We start from the raw sequence: 17,152 nt of genomic DNA on the forward strand, positions 1-17,152 counted from the left end.
TATATATGTGTATATATATATATATATATATACATAAGTTATTATTGCTCCACAGACAAAGGGCACAGATGGAGCAGAAAGTGAAACTTAACCTTCAATACGATGAATGCAAAGTTTGCTTTTAGTCACCAACAGCTGCTCCCCTCATCCGTTGATCTGATCAGCTGTGATTACATCATCTGATCAGTTATCCGCCTTGTGACTCAAATCTGCAAACTGCTGCAGAAGGAAACAAAAGAAGAGTTTGGCCTGCGCTGCGTTCTTGGACCTACAAAAACCTCCAGCTTTAGAAAGTGGTCACAGACAGTTGCAAAGACACACAGGCAAGAAAAAACAAAACACAAAACAAAAAAAGTCACCCCCCATCTTCACGAACTACCACCACACATAGATTGTGTTTCTGTGGGAAACACTGACTCACACGACCTATTTACATCACATTATGTAACAAACTTACTTATTTTAACCCAAAATGTTATCTTTATTTTAAACTTTACCAAGTAGTTTATTTGCCTAAACCTAACTGTTTCACAGCATTAACCAGGTGTTACAGTGTGTTTCAGTTGCATGTTACGCCAAAGGGTACCCTATGCATCGTTATGAGACGCCAAGGGACGTGACTAATGCTGCGTTGGTTTTGTACTCGGAGGTCGGAAGTCGGAAGTGGGAATGACATCACCTCTGAGTTGACAACAGTTTTTGCATTCTAGTTGACGACGGTGGACAAGTCGGAAAAAAACATGGATGCCCGCAAGAAAGCCTTTGTTGCCGTTGCACTTTTGGAGTATAGACAGCATCAAAACCACCGTGCACTCCAACTGATGAAAGCCGCAGATGAGGCTGACCTAATGTAAAGCAAATAAGATAAAATTGTTATAAACAGTATTTTAGCAGAGTGTTTACTCACTATGTATGTGACTGGCAGCCATCTTGAATCGTAAGTCGGGGTTGATGCAGTTGCTTCGAGTTTCCGAACTGGAAATCCGATCTCAGGATGCGTTCGAGTTTAAACTCCCAACTGGGAACTGGGAATTTCCGACCTCCGAGTATAAAACGAATGCACCAAAAGCATTGATATTGACGACCTGTGAATGGGAAAGGGATGTGCCAATGTGCCAATCAGTGAGCTTCAGAGATGCTACCTTTGCTAGACTATCTGTGTCAAAACAATGCTGAACCATTCCTTTAAAACCCATTCTTGTATTCTCAACATGGCCATCTTGGATCTTACTCCCTCTTCTCACTGGTACCTGTAGCAAAACCCCCGTGGATTTTTGAAGTGTTTTTGGCAGTGCCATTTTCAGTCTGGATTACACCTGCTCTGGTGCATGTTTGGACTCTATGTGTTCTCTGTATTGACTTTTTTTTGGGTTTCAGGAGGAGAACAGAACTGTGTGTATTTTTGTGCTTGTATTTGCAGCTCGGTTAGCCTCCGTCACCTCTTCCGCTCATCCCAAAATCCTCTCGGGATGGTTGTCGTGATTACACACTCCCCCTGTGCCGAGTGCCATCAGCAGCACATGAAATCCGTTGAGCGGGTCATTATCCCCTGCTGCTGCTAATGATGTTGGTAGTTGGTGTGTAACTACTTAGTTGTCTGCTCCCGAGTTAATCAATGCCGGACGGAGAAAGAAGCAGAGACATAAACCCACACACACTCACAGTACAGTACCCTAATTTGAGAGTTGTTTTTTTTTTTCTATGAGGCAGTTGAGTCATGCTGTCATTTGGCTGAGTGACTGCTGCAGGTTAGCTACCTTAGTTAATCTGAAGGCACACGGGGCAGAGAGAGCATCTTCTTCACCCTCTTCCTCTGCTGCTGCTGGATGAGTCAGCCGCTCGGGTTCCCTCTACTCTAATGCTGAGGTCTGGGGCTCTTATAAGGGCTTTTCCTCAGAGTCTATCTATCTGCAAGGTAGATGTGATCAGCAAGGCAGAAAGGGAGAAACAGATAGACAGAGCAGGCGGGAGAGAGGAGAGGAAGGAGAAAGAGAAATTATGATTTTCAGTGGAGACTTTACACCCACTCTGTTTGCTTTTCCTCTCTAATTTAGTGATGCTTCTCCCTCTTTCCTGTCTTTGACTAAATTGCAACTACTCTGGCTGGCATCCCCCCCCTCCAAAACGCTTCCTGCTTTTCCCTCTTACCCATTCCCCAACTTTAATGTCCTCCTCCTCCTCTACCACCTCCCCTTCCTCTTCTTTTCAATGCTCTGAGTTCCTCTCAAATGTCAGCGTGGCACGAGTGGGTGGCAGGCAGCGCCATCTGAGCGAGCCCCGTCTATGGTTTTGCTGCAGTGTGAGGATCGCGCTTAAGGAAGAAGAAGAAGCGAGTGAATGAGCGAGGGAGTGAGAGTTGTTTGTGTGTTGGCGGTTTGACGGCGGACACCTGACGATGTGGCCTGAGATTTGTTGCTAGCATCTGTCCTTTTTCTTTTTCACTGTTATGATAGAGACTGTTGGTTTTATTTCATTCCCTGAAATAAGGGATTGAATGGGCCCAGCTGATGCCGCAGCACACAAACACACACATACACAATAGCAGGTACACACTCGTGCACAAGCGCCGAGACATATAGATGTATGCGCACAAGTATGCGTCTACCATGTGCACAAAATGACAGCCTCATACATGCACAGCAACATACTCACACCCACCACTTCTAACACACACACACATGCACACACACACATATCCAGAGCCGGTGTGCTATGACTCAGAGGGGAGCAGCTGGAGTGAAGGCTCCAGTGGCGGTGGTGAGCTGTCACCATCTGGAGGAGTACATGTCTCCCTGCCTCCTCAGCCAGCAGCATAAATCACCGACATACAACTGGATGTCAGTGGATCAACATGTTGCTGTATGTATCTCATCAGGTTTTCACTGTATGGACAGTATCTGTGGGTACAACATCCGAAACGTGGCGCTTTCCTCGGCTGCAGTCTCATGCACAGCCTGTCATTGTTTTCTTTCCGAGTGGACAGTCCGGCGCTCGGATCAGAGCAGCTTTGATCAAGCTTTGACGGGCCGTCTCATCTAATAACCCGCACTATTTGTCTGCAGGCTGACAGCTGCACCTGTGCTGCAGACGCCATCCAGACACGTGGGATTGAGGGGACACTAGAAATGTTTGGAAAAGAAGCTTTGGTGCATTGGCCCTGTCAAACTCTTTTCATTCAAGACTGGACAGATGTGTCAGTTCATGTCATTTGGGTTTGGACATATAGGAGGTGAAGTCTGGAAATGGGATGTTTGTTTTACTGATAGGTCTGATATCTGCTGTCACAAAGGTGTTGCATCAGCCACCAGTGATGTGAAACAGGGTTGCGTCCAGCAAGAGCATAAACGCAGAACTTAAACCTACAAATACATTTTCTTTTAGGGGCCCTTAAAACATTTCCTCAGTGAGTGTTTGACTATGTTTTCTATTTTGATTCAACTTTAAAGCAGAATTTGTCCTGCTAAATTTAGACCAGTTTGAGTTGTTTCACATGAGAGATTTCTGTTGTCACATTTTTCCCTGTGCTCTTTTCACTGGTTTAATGTGTGCATGACGCAGATGGAAAAAGGTGACATCACATATTTTTTTACAAGTCAGTCAGAAATGTTTTAAATCAATATGTAATGTCTGGTGTGGTGTGGGTTTGTTTATTTAAGTTATATGGTCAGACGACTGTCAAAATTTAATAGATAATACCTACTGATGTTTCTATTCGAACTTTTAACTTTGATTGTTTCCTATTTATTCAGGAAAATTCTGTTATAGAGAAATACATCTGATTTGAAAACAATTTTTTAAGCATTTTAATTCAAGTCCTTGAATATGAAATACATGAGGTGGGGAAACCCAGATTTAAAGAGGACCTGTTATGCTTTTCCTTATCTTCTGTCATATATATAATATTAGAGTGTCAGATGTTCATATTAAACGTGGGCAAAGTTTTAAATAATGACGTTGGCCAAATTGTCTGGTGGGAGATATGCCAAATAAATTGATATATTCATTAACTACATATTAAATAGCCTACTAATCTATAAGATACGTTGCCAAGACAATTTAAATATAAACTGATGTACGCAGACCAGATTTGGGGATATTTATTACCTCTTACGCAGCCATACAGAGTGCGTCCCTGCTTCTTCAGAGCATACGCCACATCCTCAGAGGTCACGGTCTTCCTCTTTGCGTTCTTGGTGCAGTTAGGTAATGGCATCATGGATCACGCTCTCCAGGATTTGCCACTCCACTGCGAGCCACACAGTGGGTAGTGGGCTTGATGATTTAAGGTGACGCTTGGCACATTGAGTCATTTTCCTGCTTTGCTTCTTTCACTAAACCTGTGATTAGTCATGCTGTTTAATCGGCCGTTTCGTCATTTAGCTTTTTTTTCAAGTTATTTAATTTGAAGTGTTGTATTGCTGTTGAAATGTCGGCTATTATGGTTATTTAAAACGTCTGTCTGGTAGTTGTTCTATATGGCTGGAACTCTGGAATATTAAAGGCCATCCTGGCTGTCAAAAAAACACTCTAGCGTAAACCCTGTCGTGAGGGTCATGTATGTAAAAGTAATCCCTGTGAGCACAAACTTCAGGTCTCCTACTGTTCTGCATACTCTGTTTCCAAATGATTTCCTACTTTCGAGACAAGCCGATGTCATCTCATTTCCTTATGGGGTCTTCTGCTCCTGGAACACTACTGCAAAAGTTTGCAATATGTGGCTAACACTGCTACATGAAGCTAAATGCTAACATCAGGGAATCATGTAATCTTGGATGCTGATTTTATTAATTTCTCCCCAATTTTGGATCATCTTACTGCGGAAGCGTGAACCTGATAATGAGCCTAATAGGTCCTCTTTAAGGGAAAACTACAAATGAGCTGTAATATTTCAGTGAACCAACTTAAATTCCACAAAGGTGCAGGGTGTGGAATATATCTAACCTCTCCCTCGGCAGATTTGTCCTCACATGATTGTTGAACTTTGCTGCAAAACAGAAAGAAGGCGGTGCTCTTTAAGTCTGAAGGGCTGAAACCAAAGCTTGACATTTACCACTGATGTCTTAGAAACTTTCATTTTCACTTCCCCCTGTATCTGTGCAGGAAACAGCACAGTGTGACACATAGAGAACGCTCAAATTAGTCCAGAAGCTACAACACCAAGGGTGGATATTAACCTTTTAAGCGCTTCAAAATGGTCTGTTACTCAGAAATTAGTGCAGAGTTTAATGCTGTTTCAGCTTTTCTTTCCCTGCCAAGGACAGAACTGTGGGGAATTTTACCATTAAAATGACTATCACTGCACAATATCGACTTTGTCCTTCAGACGGGATTCCTGGTTGAAGCGTCATCACTAATAGTTGCAAATCTGTGTGTTTCCTTTGTTTGGCAGGGTCAACACAGGTAGAGCACTCAGTATCTCTGCAGGCCACACTTAGCTGCTGGTCTCCTTTGGGGAAACTAACACACATGATGGCTCCCTGTGGTCGACACCTATAAACACATGAGAGGGAAGCAACACAGGCAAACCATGAAAAAGATATACATTGGCAAAACCGCCTTAAAAGTCCCCCGAAATGGCGGCAAACATCCGAAAAAGAGGTAAGAGAGTAACTCTCAGACGCCATCTTTCCATCCGTCCTCGTTTATTTCATGTTTGTCCGTTCATACGCCCACACAGTGTCTCCTCTCGCCACCCAGTGGTGCTAAAGCAGCCTCATCCCGCCTCTCTGAGCCCAGAAGTCATGCTGCCTCGTCATCTCATCTCACCGCAATGAAAGCACTCATTATGTCTGACTCAGCTCCTGTTCACAGAGGAGGTCACTAATGGGGGATTTTTCATCCCTGGAGCTACTTCACGTAAACTCATCCTCTATCAAACAACAAACACCTGTATTCCCCTGCTAATGCCTGCCAATCAAAGAGAAGCTGGAGGTGGGGGCTGCTGGGTGATGCTGCACCGAAATGCCCTCCAGTCAGTTGAGGTATTCATTGAATCACTCCGTAGGCAGGTATTCTTTTACTCACTGGTTGTAGATGCAGCAGCTTTGCACTTCAATCATGGCTATCACCTGAAGAATTAACAGTATTACAGATTCAGTGTGAAATTGTCATGTCTAATTTGCTTCCTTATTGAGCGTTTAGCCTGTTATACTGTAGCTCTGTGTTTAGTGGTGACTGAGTGGAGTTTTATTTGTGCAAACATTTCTTGGTGCAGAGCTGAGCTGGAGGCAGAAATACTTTTTTGGATTTGAGTGGAAGTTAAAGGACATAGAGTACCACATTTTTCAGAAGTACAAATTAGCTAACTAGCAACCCTAATAACTGTGGTCAAAATCAGCGATGTACCTGTGGTGTGTGTTTGGATGGTAATGCAGTTACTCTGTGTTAAAACAAAGGAAAGAAATCTTCGAACTGACAAAACAAAACAATTCAAATCAGCAAAGTGATTCTTAAAGTGGAAGTAGACAAGTATTTTACTTTAACTCATCATTCAGAAGTAAATGTTGTTGCACAATGGTAACAGGTACCACAAAGGCTGGTTATCAACCTGCTCTGTTAACCACTGGCTTTCTGCTTCTGTGCACGTTCCCATAAAACCTGTCAAATGACGCATTCAGCGCGTCATTTGACTCTTGAAATTAATTGATTGTGTGCTGCCTACCTCCACCTATGACCAGGATTAAAAGATATTCCAGTAAAAAGCAACACTGATGCTTCAATCAAGGCAAGAAAGGAGTGCTTGCGTTAATAGCGCTAATGGTGTGAACTCATAGGTGAATATATTTATTTTATTACTCTGTTAATTTCTAATGTGATGGCTGCACATAATACAGCTCTGACACATTAAACGTAATGCAGCAGATTTAAACATTACATTTAAGACCCGCACTTAATGTCCCATAATGAAGGAGACGTAGAAATCACTTTAGTTTCAGGGCAAATCAAAGTGAAATGAATTTTACTGATTGAATAGGCTGTTATTTGTGGTCAATACCAACAGACTAATCAATCTTCTAATCAATGTTCCATCAGCTGTAGTATACCAGCAGTGGAAAAACTCACTTCTGCAAGTCAGGACTAAGCATGAAACCTAATCCAAAGTGTACAGTATCGTAGTTTGAAGGAATTATATCACATTTCATATGCATATAAATGTCATCCTGATTAATAATAAAGTGAACTGTGTGCTACCTGTTGTTTTATACAAGGCTTCTTTTATGGCCAGCGTGGGCAGATGGACCAGAGAACACAAACATAGTCAGAAGTTCAGCCTTGCAGATAAAATAAAACAATATTCTTAATCAAATTCTCTGCATCGCTGATATACTGTAGGTTCCCAAAGTGAGGTGATGCATACCATACGCGCTACTCTAATTGCACGGCTTTGTTCGAGGGCATGTATGGAACATGACGGAAAAAGAAATATAATGATTGTCACTCTATTTTTATGGTTACAGCTCAACAAGTTGGATTAAGTGCATTAATAACTTAGGCCTCAGCTGACATTCTGTATCGCTCATATACTGACAATTAACTATATCATGGTGCAACTCAAAGGAACAATGAAAGGCACTCTTTAAGCCAAATTTTGAACATCAACAGCCAACAATTCAACAATTTCTACAATCAGGCTTCCACCTCACCATCTGCAACGCCAATTTCCCATCTCCAAATTGTTTGTAAGCATGCGACAAAGTTTCTCCCACCAAGTTCATTTTCATACATCACAACTTTTGTGTAGGAAGTGGCGTACGCCTCTTTCAGGCCTCGTTTGATGTGAACGCAATGTTTATACATGTAAATGAGATCCCAGGTTAGGTCTGCAACATAAGTTGCCATGGCGATGTAGCCAGGTTGAAAGAGAGCCCAGAAAACTCTGGCTTTAGACTGAACATACCTCGCTAAGCCGCTAATCTTGCTTCCACTACCTCTTTAATTTCTACCAGCAGTTATCATACTGTCCAAAACCTCTCCTACCAACAGTTAACTATAGTATATCTTAAACATGAAAGCAATCTTTAACTAACTTTAACCAAGATATACAGTACAGACCAAAAGTTTGGACACACCTTCTCATTCAATGCGTTTTCTTTATTTTCATGACTATTTACATTGTAGATTCTCACTGAAGGCATCAAAACTATGAATGAACACATGTGGAGTTATGTACTTAACAAAAAAAGGTGAAATAACTGAAAACATGTTTTATATTCTAGTTTCTTCAAAATAGCCACCCTTTGCTCTGATTACTGCTTTGCACACTCTTGGCATTCTCTCGATGAGCTTCAAGAGGTAGTCACCTGAAATGGCATGTCGCTGCAGGATGCTGTGGTAGCCATGCTGGTTCAGTGTGCCTTCAATTTTGAATAAATCCCCAACAGTGTCACCAGCAAAACACCCCCACACCATCACACCTCCTCCTCCATGCTTCACAGTGGGAACCAGGCATGTGGAATCCATCCGTTCACCTTTTCTGCGTCTCACAAAGACACGGCGGTTGGAACCAAAGATCTCAAATTTGGACTCATCAGACCAAAGCACAGATTTCCACTGGTCTAATGTCCATTCCTTGTGTTTCTTGGCCCAAACAAATCTCTTCTGCTTGTTGCCTCTCCTTAGCAGTGGTTTCCTAGCAGCTATTTGACCATGAAGGCCTGATTGGCGCAGTCTCCTCTTAACAGTTGTTCTAGAGATGGGTCTGCTGCTAGAACTCTGTGTGGCATTCATCTGGTCTCTGATCTGAGCTGCTGTTAACTTGCCATTTCTGAGGCTGGTGACTCGGATGAACTTATCCTCAGAAGCAGAGGTGACTCTTGGTCTTCCTTTCCTGGTCGGTCCTCATGTGTGCCAGTTTCGTTGTAGCGCTTGATGTTTTTTGCGACTCCACTTGGGGACACATTTAAAGTTTTTGCAATTTTCCGGACTGACTGACCTTCATTTCTTAAAGTAATGATGGCCACTCGTTTTTCTTTAGTTAGCTGATTGGTTCTTGCCATAATATGAATTTTAACAGTTGTCCAATAGGGCTGTCGGCTGTGTATTAATCTGACTTCTGCACAACACAACTGATGGTCCCAACCCCATTGATAAAGCAAGAAATTCCACTAATTAACCCTGATAAGGCACACCTGTGAAGTGGAAACCATTTCAGGTGACTGCCTCTTGAAGCTCATGGAGAGAATGCCAAGAGTGTGCAAAGCAGTAATCAGAGCAAAGGGTGGCTATTTTGAAGAAACTAGAATATAAAACATGTTTTCAGTTATTTCACCTTTTTTTGTTAAGTACATAACTCCACATGTGTTCATTCATAGTTCTGATGCCTTCAGTGAGAATCTACAATGTAAATAGTCATGAAAATAAAGAAAACGCATTGAATGAGAAGGTGTGTCCAAACTTTTGGCCTGTACTGTAAATAAATAAATAAATACCAGTATCAGATCACAAAACACAAACAACAAAAGAAATGGCATAATTTGTCATTTAGTTATAAGCACTCTGAGCCAAGACTCAAGATTCAAGATAACCTTTATTGTCCCAGTGTGGGAAATTTGTTTTGAGCTTTCCACCCCCATGCTGCAGCCATAAAAACAACATTCCACATCCAAAAAACACACATACAAAGGTACATACATCCAAAAGTTGGTAATAAGTAAAAGAAAACATAGCAAGCATCTAAAACCACCTCGGCAAGCAGACAAAGCAAACACATCAACAATACTGATAAAAACAAAGGCAGTCCCTTTTCCCCTCACCTTGTTTCCCCATCTACCACTGTTTATAAATTTCTGTGACACAGAAAAATGAATTTTTAAATCTCTGTAACCTGCTTTGAGGGACTCAAGGAGCAGTAACTGATACTCGTAGTATAGAAAATGTTACAGGTCGTTAACCATCCTATTGGCTTGCCTCAGTGCAGCCTGTTTGTGAGTAGACGACAAGAATGTGTACTGATTGACTCGCCAGAAACATTTGCTTTCAATATGCTCACTGAAATTTAAATCAACCAGTGAGATTTCTGCCTCGTCAGCAGCTCTGTGTCTTTATTATTTGTCTAAACTTATCATTCAGGTGTTGGACACCTAAAGGTACCCGGCCCACATTGGCTTACATGCCACTACTTAGATCACCTAGTGAGGCAGGAGAAAACAAAAGCAAGACAATACTGTTTGGAACGTCTGTGAATCAATTCATATCAGTAATACCTTATTTGTATTATTTGTGCGACTGTCTGCAATTAATATACTAGCTCAAGTGGTTTGTAAGACAAAAGGTTTGACTAAAACTTCAACAGAGTTACAGAGGAATGACTAGATGGGTGATATTTATTCTCTTAGCGAATGTACTTGTTATCATGCATATTAATGAGCTGGAAACTGGATGACACCTCCACTTAGTGACCTGAAAACACTGAAAAGAACCTGCCCCTGATTTCTTTCAGTCTGTCTCAGCCCCTACCTTCTGAATCTATGATCTTGTTAAAAGAGAGACAAAGAGAGGAAGCGAAAAGAGCGACGTGACCACATCTCCATCCACTCTGTGCTATCTGTTATCCGGCTGCAGATAGAGTCATTACCCTCCTTCCTCCATCTGTCCATCAATACAGGGTCCATTAAGCCCAGCCGTGCACACTCAGATCCATCACAGCAACAGACATTTCCTCTTTTCCCACTCACACTTGCCCTTTTATTAGATTGAAGCCCAGGTAATGCACATACTCTGAAAATAGTCATCATTGTGCTGTCTGGCTGAATTACATGTGGAGGGTATCGCTGTTCCGTAAATCTGAGCCTTCACAGTCCATTCATGTGATGTATTAGAGTTCATTGGCTCATATTTCATCACAGATTACACCGTCTCTTTTTTTTTCCTTCGGCGGGACCAATCTCACTGGTGATTGGGTTTCTGTGATGTGCTGCAGAGCTTTAATGCTGAAAAAGAGATGTAATGCTCAAATGACTTAAAAAGCTCTGTATCCTTGCCTGCCCCCGCTTGGATTCTTAATTAGAGACCCGTGTTTTGGTCCCATGTTTTCTTCATGCAAAGCACTTTCTCACACAACTTTTCTGCTTTTATCACCCTCTCATGATGTCCTCATCACCACTGCATGGCCGCTCAGGGGTGCATTAAAAAGATATGTAGACCCTTATAGGTCCATTTAGATGAGCATATACCCAAGTTACAATCTTGTTTCCTGCACCATATGCCCTGAACACAATCATCTACGGTGTGTGTGTGTGCCTATGTGTGTGTGTGTGTGTGTGTGTGTGTGCGCAGCTCATTGCTGGAGCAGAAGGAGGACTTACGAAAGAGGCTTTCCTACACGACACACAAGCTGGAGCTGCTGCAGAGCGAGTTCGACTCCACGCGGCAATACCTGGAGACGGAGCTGCGCCGAGCACAGGAGGAGCTGGACAAGTTTACTGATAAACTCCGCAGGTAGGCACACAAATTGTACAGCACACAGGTGGAAGAAGAACCAATACCACAGTGCATGCCACAATAGTCCTTTACAAGTAAAAAGTCCTGAATTTAAAATCCTATGTAAATGAGTACTCCACTGATTTCAAGACATTCTCACTCTCAACTCATCAAATGCTGACGCTGTTGGGTGCCTCTACGCATCAAACTGTGATGCTCTAGGTACCCCTGTAGTGTAAGTTTTGGACACTCAGGTAGAGCTCTGATCAGGCCCATGAAATCAGTCCTTACCTTACATGAACTTGCACAGTTTCTGTCCAAGCCCAACCAAAGCCAGACTTAAAGGCTCAAGTCGGATCTAGCCTGAGTGTCACGCTGAAGCTCCCAGAACCTTCAGCCTGACGTCGCCTCCATTGAAGCGATTTACAAGGGGGAGGGAATTTGATTTTTCCCTAACCAATCAGTAGAGATCAACGACTCACCCAGAATCTGACGTCATTAGTATCCATGCCTCGGGGGTGCCGAAAACAAGCAAGCATTGCCCGTTTAAAATGTCTCCGTTGTTGTGCACACCCAGCTGCATCGCCGTTACATCCAGTTTAGCAGGTTCCTTAATTTGGTCCTCCATTAACGTGAGTAGTGGCGAAATACCTCAATAGCATCGTTAATGTGGTCTGTAGGGTCTGTAGTGGTCGCCATTGTTGCTATCCTCACCAGTTACCCACCGGCGTACAGCTTGACATCAGCGTGGCGCTGATTGGCTAATCGCTAGACCCGGCTCCACCCCCGGCGTTCATTGGTCCTTCCATCGTTTGGATGAGATAAATCGCAAATTCATTGCAGTATGCCAGACCAGAGATGCAAGCCTACTCAGTTGAGTGGGCGGGGCCTATGGTCTGGAACCAGGCTAAGTCGGATCAATACATATATTACATTTGGCTATATTTTATATATTATGTTTCTAGAATATTTAAACATTTATTACAAGCTACGAGTTGACATGTTTCCTCGCATCAGTTCTCTTTCTCTTCATTCTGTTATTTCAAGTGTCTGTCATCTTGTGCACGACTGGTTCGGCAGAGCGGGATGCGTCCAGTGTGACCATGATCACTAGTCTTTGCTGCATGTTACTCACATCTCTCCCACTGCTGGGGAGGCAGAGGCAAACACTGCCAACCATGTCACCTTGCAGCGCCCCTTTGTCTTTCTCTTGTTTTCTTTCCCTATCTCGAGCTCGCTCCCTCTATCTCCCCTGGCCCGATTCTCCACTATATTGCTCTGTTGTTCTGTTGTTTTCCCTCTCACAGATGTCCCCCCTGCCATCTTACTCTCTTTTTTACTCTTGATTCAGTCCATAAGACTCCTGCCATTTGCACAGAAGAGCTGCCTGTTTCATTAAAAAAAAAAAAAACAGGTAAATTGGCAAGAATCCGAACTGTATACAGGATGCCGTGGCAGTTTCTGTTCAGTACATGAAAAACGTCAGTTTTTACAAGAAATGCACAGTTTCCACAAGTAATATGCATACTGTGTCTTCTCAAAATAAACTTGAATCAAATATGTTTATGAACACTTTTATGTTTCGGCGACAAAAGTACTAGGTAAGGTTTGGAAACAAACATCATTATTTGGGTTTTAATAAAAACATCTGGTACCAACATAACATCACATGCATCACATGGCTACTATATTACGGTATGTAGTTGAACAAACTTTAGGTGCCCTAGTAGCCCACCTGGTGGAGTGCACACCCCATGAAGTAATGTTTTGGTCGCGGTTTGATTCCAAACTGCGGCCCTTTACTGCATGTCATCACCTCTCTTTTCTGTCACTCTTCATTGGTACTGTCAGTAAAGGCCAAAAAATAAACAAACATGGAGTTAAATGACTCTTGGTTTTACACAGGGCACGAACAGTTGGAAAAGGTGAAAGTCCTGTGTTTGTTTGGACCACCTTACACTTATCGCTTTTTATATTATGGCTGTTGCTCCAAGCATCTAATAATGATGCAGCCCTGTGCATCTAATACAGACACTGAAGGTTTCCTCGGGGCGTCGGTATCTGACGTCAGGGGCCCTTGATCAAGCATTCATATTTGATGAGTTGGGAGTGAGAATGCCCTGCTGTTTTAGCATTGCAATCTTACAACATTATCAGTTTCATGATAGCAGAACCAGAGCTTGTCAAAACCTGCTGCCTACATAACCCACAATGCAATCCAACCGCTAATAGCTGGCTCATAGCTGTGGATGTGTTATGTTAGTAGTGGCTAATGTAGTTCAAGCTGCTAGTCTCAAACAGAGATGAGAGATGGGCTCTCAACTCATTCTAACTTTACACTCTCATTTTCAAACTTGTAGTCTTTAGCTCCAACCAATGCTGACTCAGGTGACATCACTTGAGGCTTTTTAAAAATCATATTTTACACAATAAAAACCTTTTTAATTAATTGTATTTGCTAAGTTTATTATATGTTTTTTATGTAAAATCCAAGTAGTAGTAAGTAGATTATGCCTTGCCTAGAGTAAGTAGACAATGGAAATACTCAAGTACCTCTAAATTGTCCTTAAGTACAGGACTTGAGCAAGTGTACTTGCTTTCCACCACTACTCAAAATATATTACACTAAAGTAAAGCAGGAGAGGGCTCCTGGTAGCTTACCAGGTAGAGCACATACCATTAAGGCAGAGTTCTTCATGCAGCAGCCTGGTCCTAAGTCTGACTCAGGGCCCTTTGCTGCAGCTTTTCCCATCTCTTTCCTCTTTCATATCTCACTCACTATGACAATATAGCTTAAAAAAAAGTGAATAAGGTTTAGAAAAAAGGCTCCACACAAGGTCAGTAGTTTGAGAATTTGGATTGTGAGAATATTTTGGCCCAAATTCCTTCATGTGAAATTGCTTTTGTAAGAGAAACCTGAGTACAGCAGATAAAACATGGACACACAGGTGATGTAATAACACAGATCTCCACATGTCACATGTGAGTCTAAACAAGCAGCATCCAGAACAATCCTTTCCAAAAAGGCCCACAGTTAAAAGTTTAAATTGACCCAGTGGGACGAGACATTCAGTCTATAAATCCTGTGCTTTTCACTCCATTTATATGCTATGAAGTGCTGCGCTGAACTTTCAAAAACTCTGTATTTACCCATGGGTATCTAAAGTTAGCCGGTCTTGCGTTCTGGTCCAGTGAACAGCAGCTTTAAAAATTGGGGAGAGATGTAATACACTGTGGGGTTTTTAAGAGGAGACCCTTATAGCTTAAATAGAAAGGACAGTATGCAATTCTTTTCTTGCTGCTAATGAGGAGCAGCTGACTTTTTTCTCATTAGATTTAATGAAATTCAAGGCACAATCAAAGATTGCATCAAGTTGTTTTAGAGTGTCTTGAGTAGTGTGTCAGGATATTTTAATAATCAAGCACACACAGGATGGTTTCCTGTCATCTAAAGAGAAACGTGCAAAACAAAGAAACCAAGTGACACATTTTGTCTCTATTTTCCTTTGTACCAAATTAGAAAGTTCCTCACAGGAAATGTCCCTGTAGATTGTACAGAAATAAAGACCTGTAAAATAGAACATAGCCAAAATGGCTTCTATCCAAGCCAAGCACCATTACTCTAAGTGTCTGAATACCAAAAAGAGGAACTATTGGTTCTTGGAAACGTTGGTTTTTAATGAAACAAATGTTGTGTGATCAGCATTTGGTACAAGTTTCGGATTGTGTAGTGGTTTCTGAAAAATGTCAAAAGCAGATTGTAATCTTGACAATGCTTGAATGGGAGCGGAGCCAAATGCATTTAAGACCATGTCGTCTGCACAGAAATTGGCACTGCAAAAAAAAAAAAAAAAAAAAAAAAAGAAGGTCCCTAGCATACTGCATGACAATCAAGGCGGTAAAGAATAGACTGTTTTTTAATTACAGTTATAAGTTCAGCTCCTCACAGCTGACTTCCCAGCTCTCACTAACAGGGCAGGGGTTTAGTTCCACTCTCACACCAGTGCACAATGCAATCAATACGTCTAGCACAGTGATTCCAGAGTTTACACATGTGATTATTTTCACTGCAAACAAACAGCCACGTCCCACTTTAACCTGCCCTGACTGTCTGACTGACCTGAGTGAATTAGTAATTGGAAGCAGGCAGATGAAACAAACAAAGACACAAACAAAAATAAAGAAATGAAACTAGTCTGCCCCAAGGGCAGTACCCAGAACCTTTTGCCCACTCTCTTGCCAGGGTGGACTAGAAAGAAACAAAGGCCTAATAAACAACAAACAAACAAACAACAAAAATAGTCCCACAGCAAGAGCAGCTAAAGGACCACAGATGATCTGCAGAGAAACAAATATTAATAATCAAAAACACTTTATTGCCAGATATTAAAATACAGATTAAATGTTTAAAAAATACATGACTAAACGTTCAAACATCCGGTATGTCGATCTACTTCCCTACTGCCAGCTGCCTTTAACCCAGCAGGGAAGCAGGTCTGAAACAAATGAAAACAATAAATGTCACACTCACATTTTACCCCGACAGCATAAAACACTACACACAGAAAACAGCCTTAGGCCTACCAGTTGTTCCTGCACTTCACTGCACTCATCTTCTCAGCATGGAAGAAGGTGTGCACCTGCCTCACTCCATCGGGCTGCACCAACAGCGCAACCCGAGTTCCTCCTGCTGGTTGCTCTATATCTGCAAACTAATTGGTGCACCTCCCCTTTTTTCTCTGTGCCACCTGCCACACTTATGGCAATATCGGAAACCATCAGCTATTGGACTGATGACGATAAGCCTCTGGGGGTGATGGCTGATATAATATTTGAGGCTGATCCAGGCTGTTTTTAGCCCAGACAAAGCATAGCAAAACAATAATTTAAAATTAAATGGTGGTACGTTGAACACCCTGTTGTGTTTTGCAAGTGCACTCCTTTTTTAATATGGCAGGGATTCATTCAGTTCAACTCGAAGGGGCTTTACCGGCATGGGAAACTTATGCTTACATTGCCAACATTAGTGTGAAATTAAAACAAAAATTAGATCTAGCTAAGAAAGATCTAGTAGAATTTGACTGATATACACATCACTGCTGATTGGGTAACACCTCCAATACATCCACCCAACGAAAGAAAACGTACCTCAAAGTCTGTTGCACACCATTTAGTGGAAACGTGTTGTTCAGCGTGGAAACTGTAGCAAAAAGGTGCACACTGTTTTAAGACTGAACATGGCCCTGGTGTAGCTAGCAGATATCCAAGCCAAGACCTCCTTTTTGGAAGAAACAGCATATAAAGTTGCCAATACATTTTTCAAAAAAGCTGTGGTAACTCATCATCAGACATTGCCAGTGGGTTCTGGGATAGGACTCTGGCCAATGTGTTCAGCCTCTCTACACAGACTATTTACTTGCCGTTCAAATGTGATTGTTTAATAGTACCCAGACTACAAACAGAAACCAGAACACTTTCTGCACCAAAATCTTGTCCAACATCTACAGATTCTACATACATGTGCAGATATCTGTTTATAAAGAATTCACTTATGAAGAATCGAAATCATTATGGGACAAGAATGGTGCCTTGTGGTACACCTCAAAAGTCCTCCACTAAAAACATGTCTTTGGCTTATTATTACTGCCATTGAATGTTTGACCTTCTTGACCTGTACAGAGTGATGTGTTTCAGGCTTTTTTTGTGTAAACCATATCAGACACAAAAAGCAGAG

At 42.0% G+C, this 17,152-nt stretch overlaps 1 protein-coding gene across 6 annotated transcripts in view; it reads left to right on the top strand.

Moving 5' to 3' along the window:
• si:dkey-174m14.3 (uncharacterized protein LOC563117 homolog) overlaps window positions 1–17,152 on the top strand; it is a 61,289-nt gene that overhangs the window by 29,583 nt on the left and 14,554 nt on the right. For 3 of the 6 annotated variants that reach the window (XM_049590885.1, XM_049590886.1, XM_049590884.1), the window contains 2 exons: window positions 5,390–5,598; window positions 11,275–11,436. In XM_049590885.1, the coding sequence (XP_049446842.1) occupies window positions 5,501–5,598; window positions 11,275–11,436 (260 nt within the window). In that variant the 5' untranslated portion in view covers window positions 5,390–5,500. Of the gene's footprint in view, window positions 1–5,389; window positions 5,599–11,274; window positions 11,437–17,152 lie in introns of those variants that run through there. The other 3 variants (XM_049590887.1, XM_049590888.1, XM_049590889.1) reach the window with 2 other exon arrangements.

The sequence above is a fragment of the Epinephelus fuscoguttatus genome, linkage group LG11 (assembly GCF_011397635.1).
Source record: "Epinephelus fuscoguttatus linkage group LG11, E.fuscoguttatus.final_Chr_v1".
Taxonomy (NCBI): domain Eukaryota; kingdom Metazoa; phylum Chordata; class Actinopteri; order Perciformes; family Serranidae; genus Epinephelus; species Epinephelus fuscoguttatus.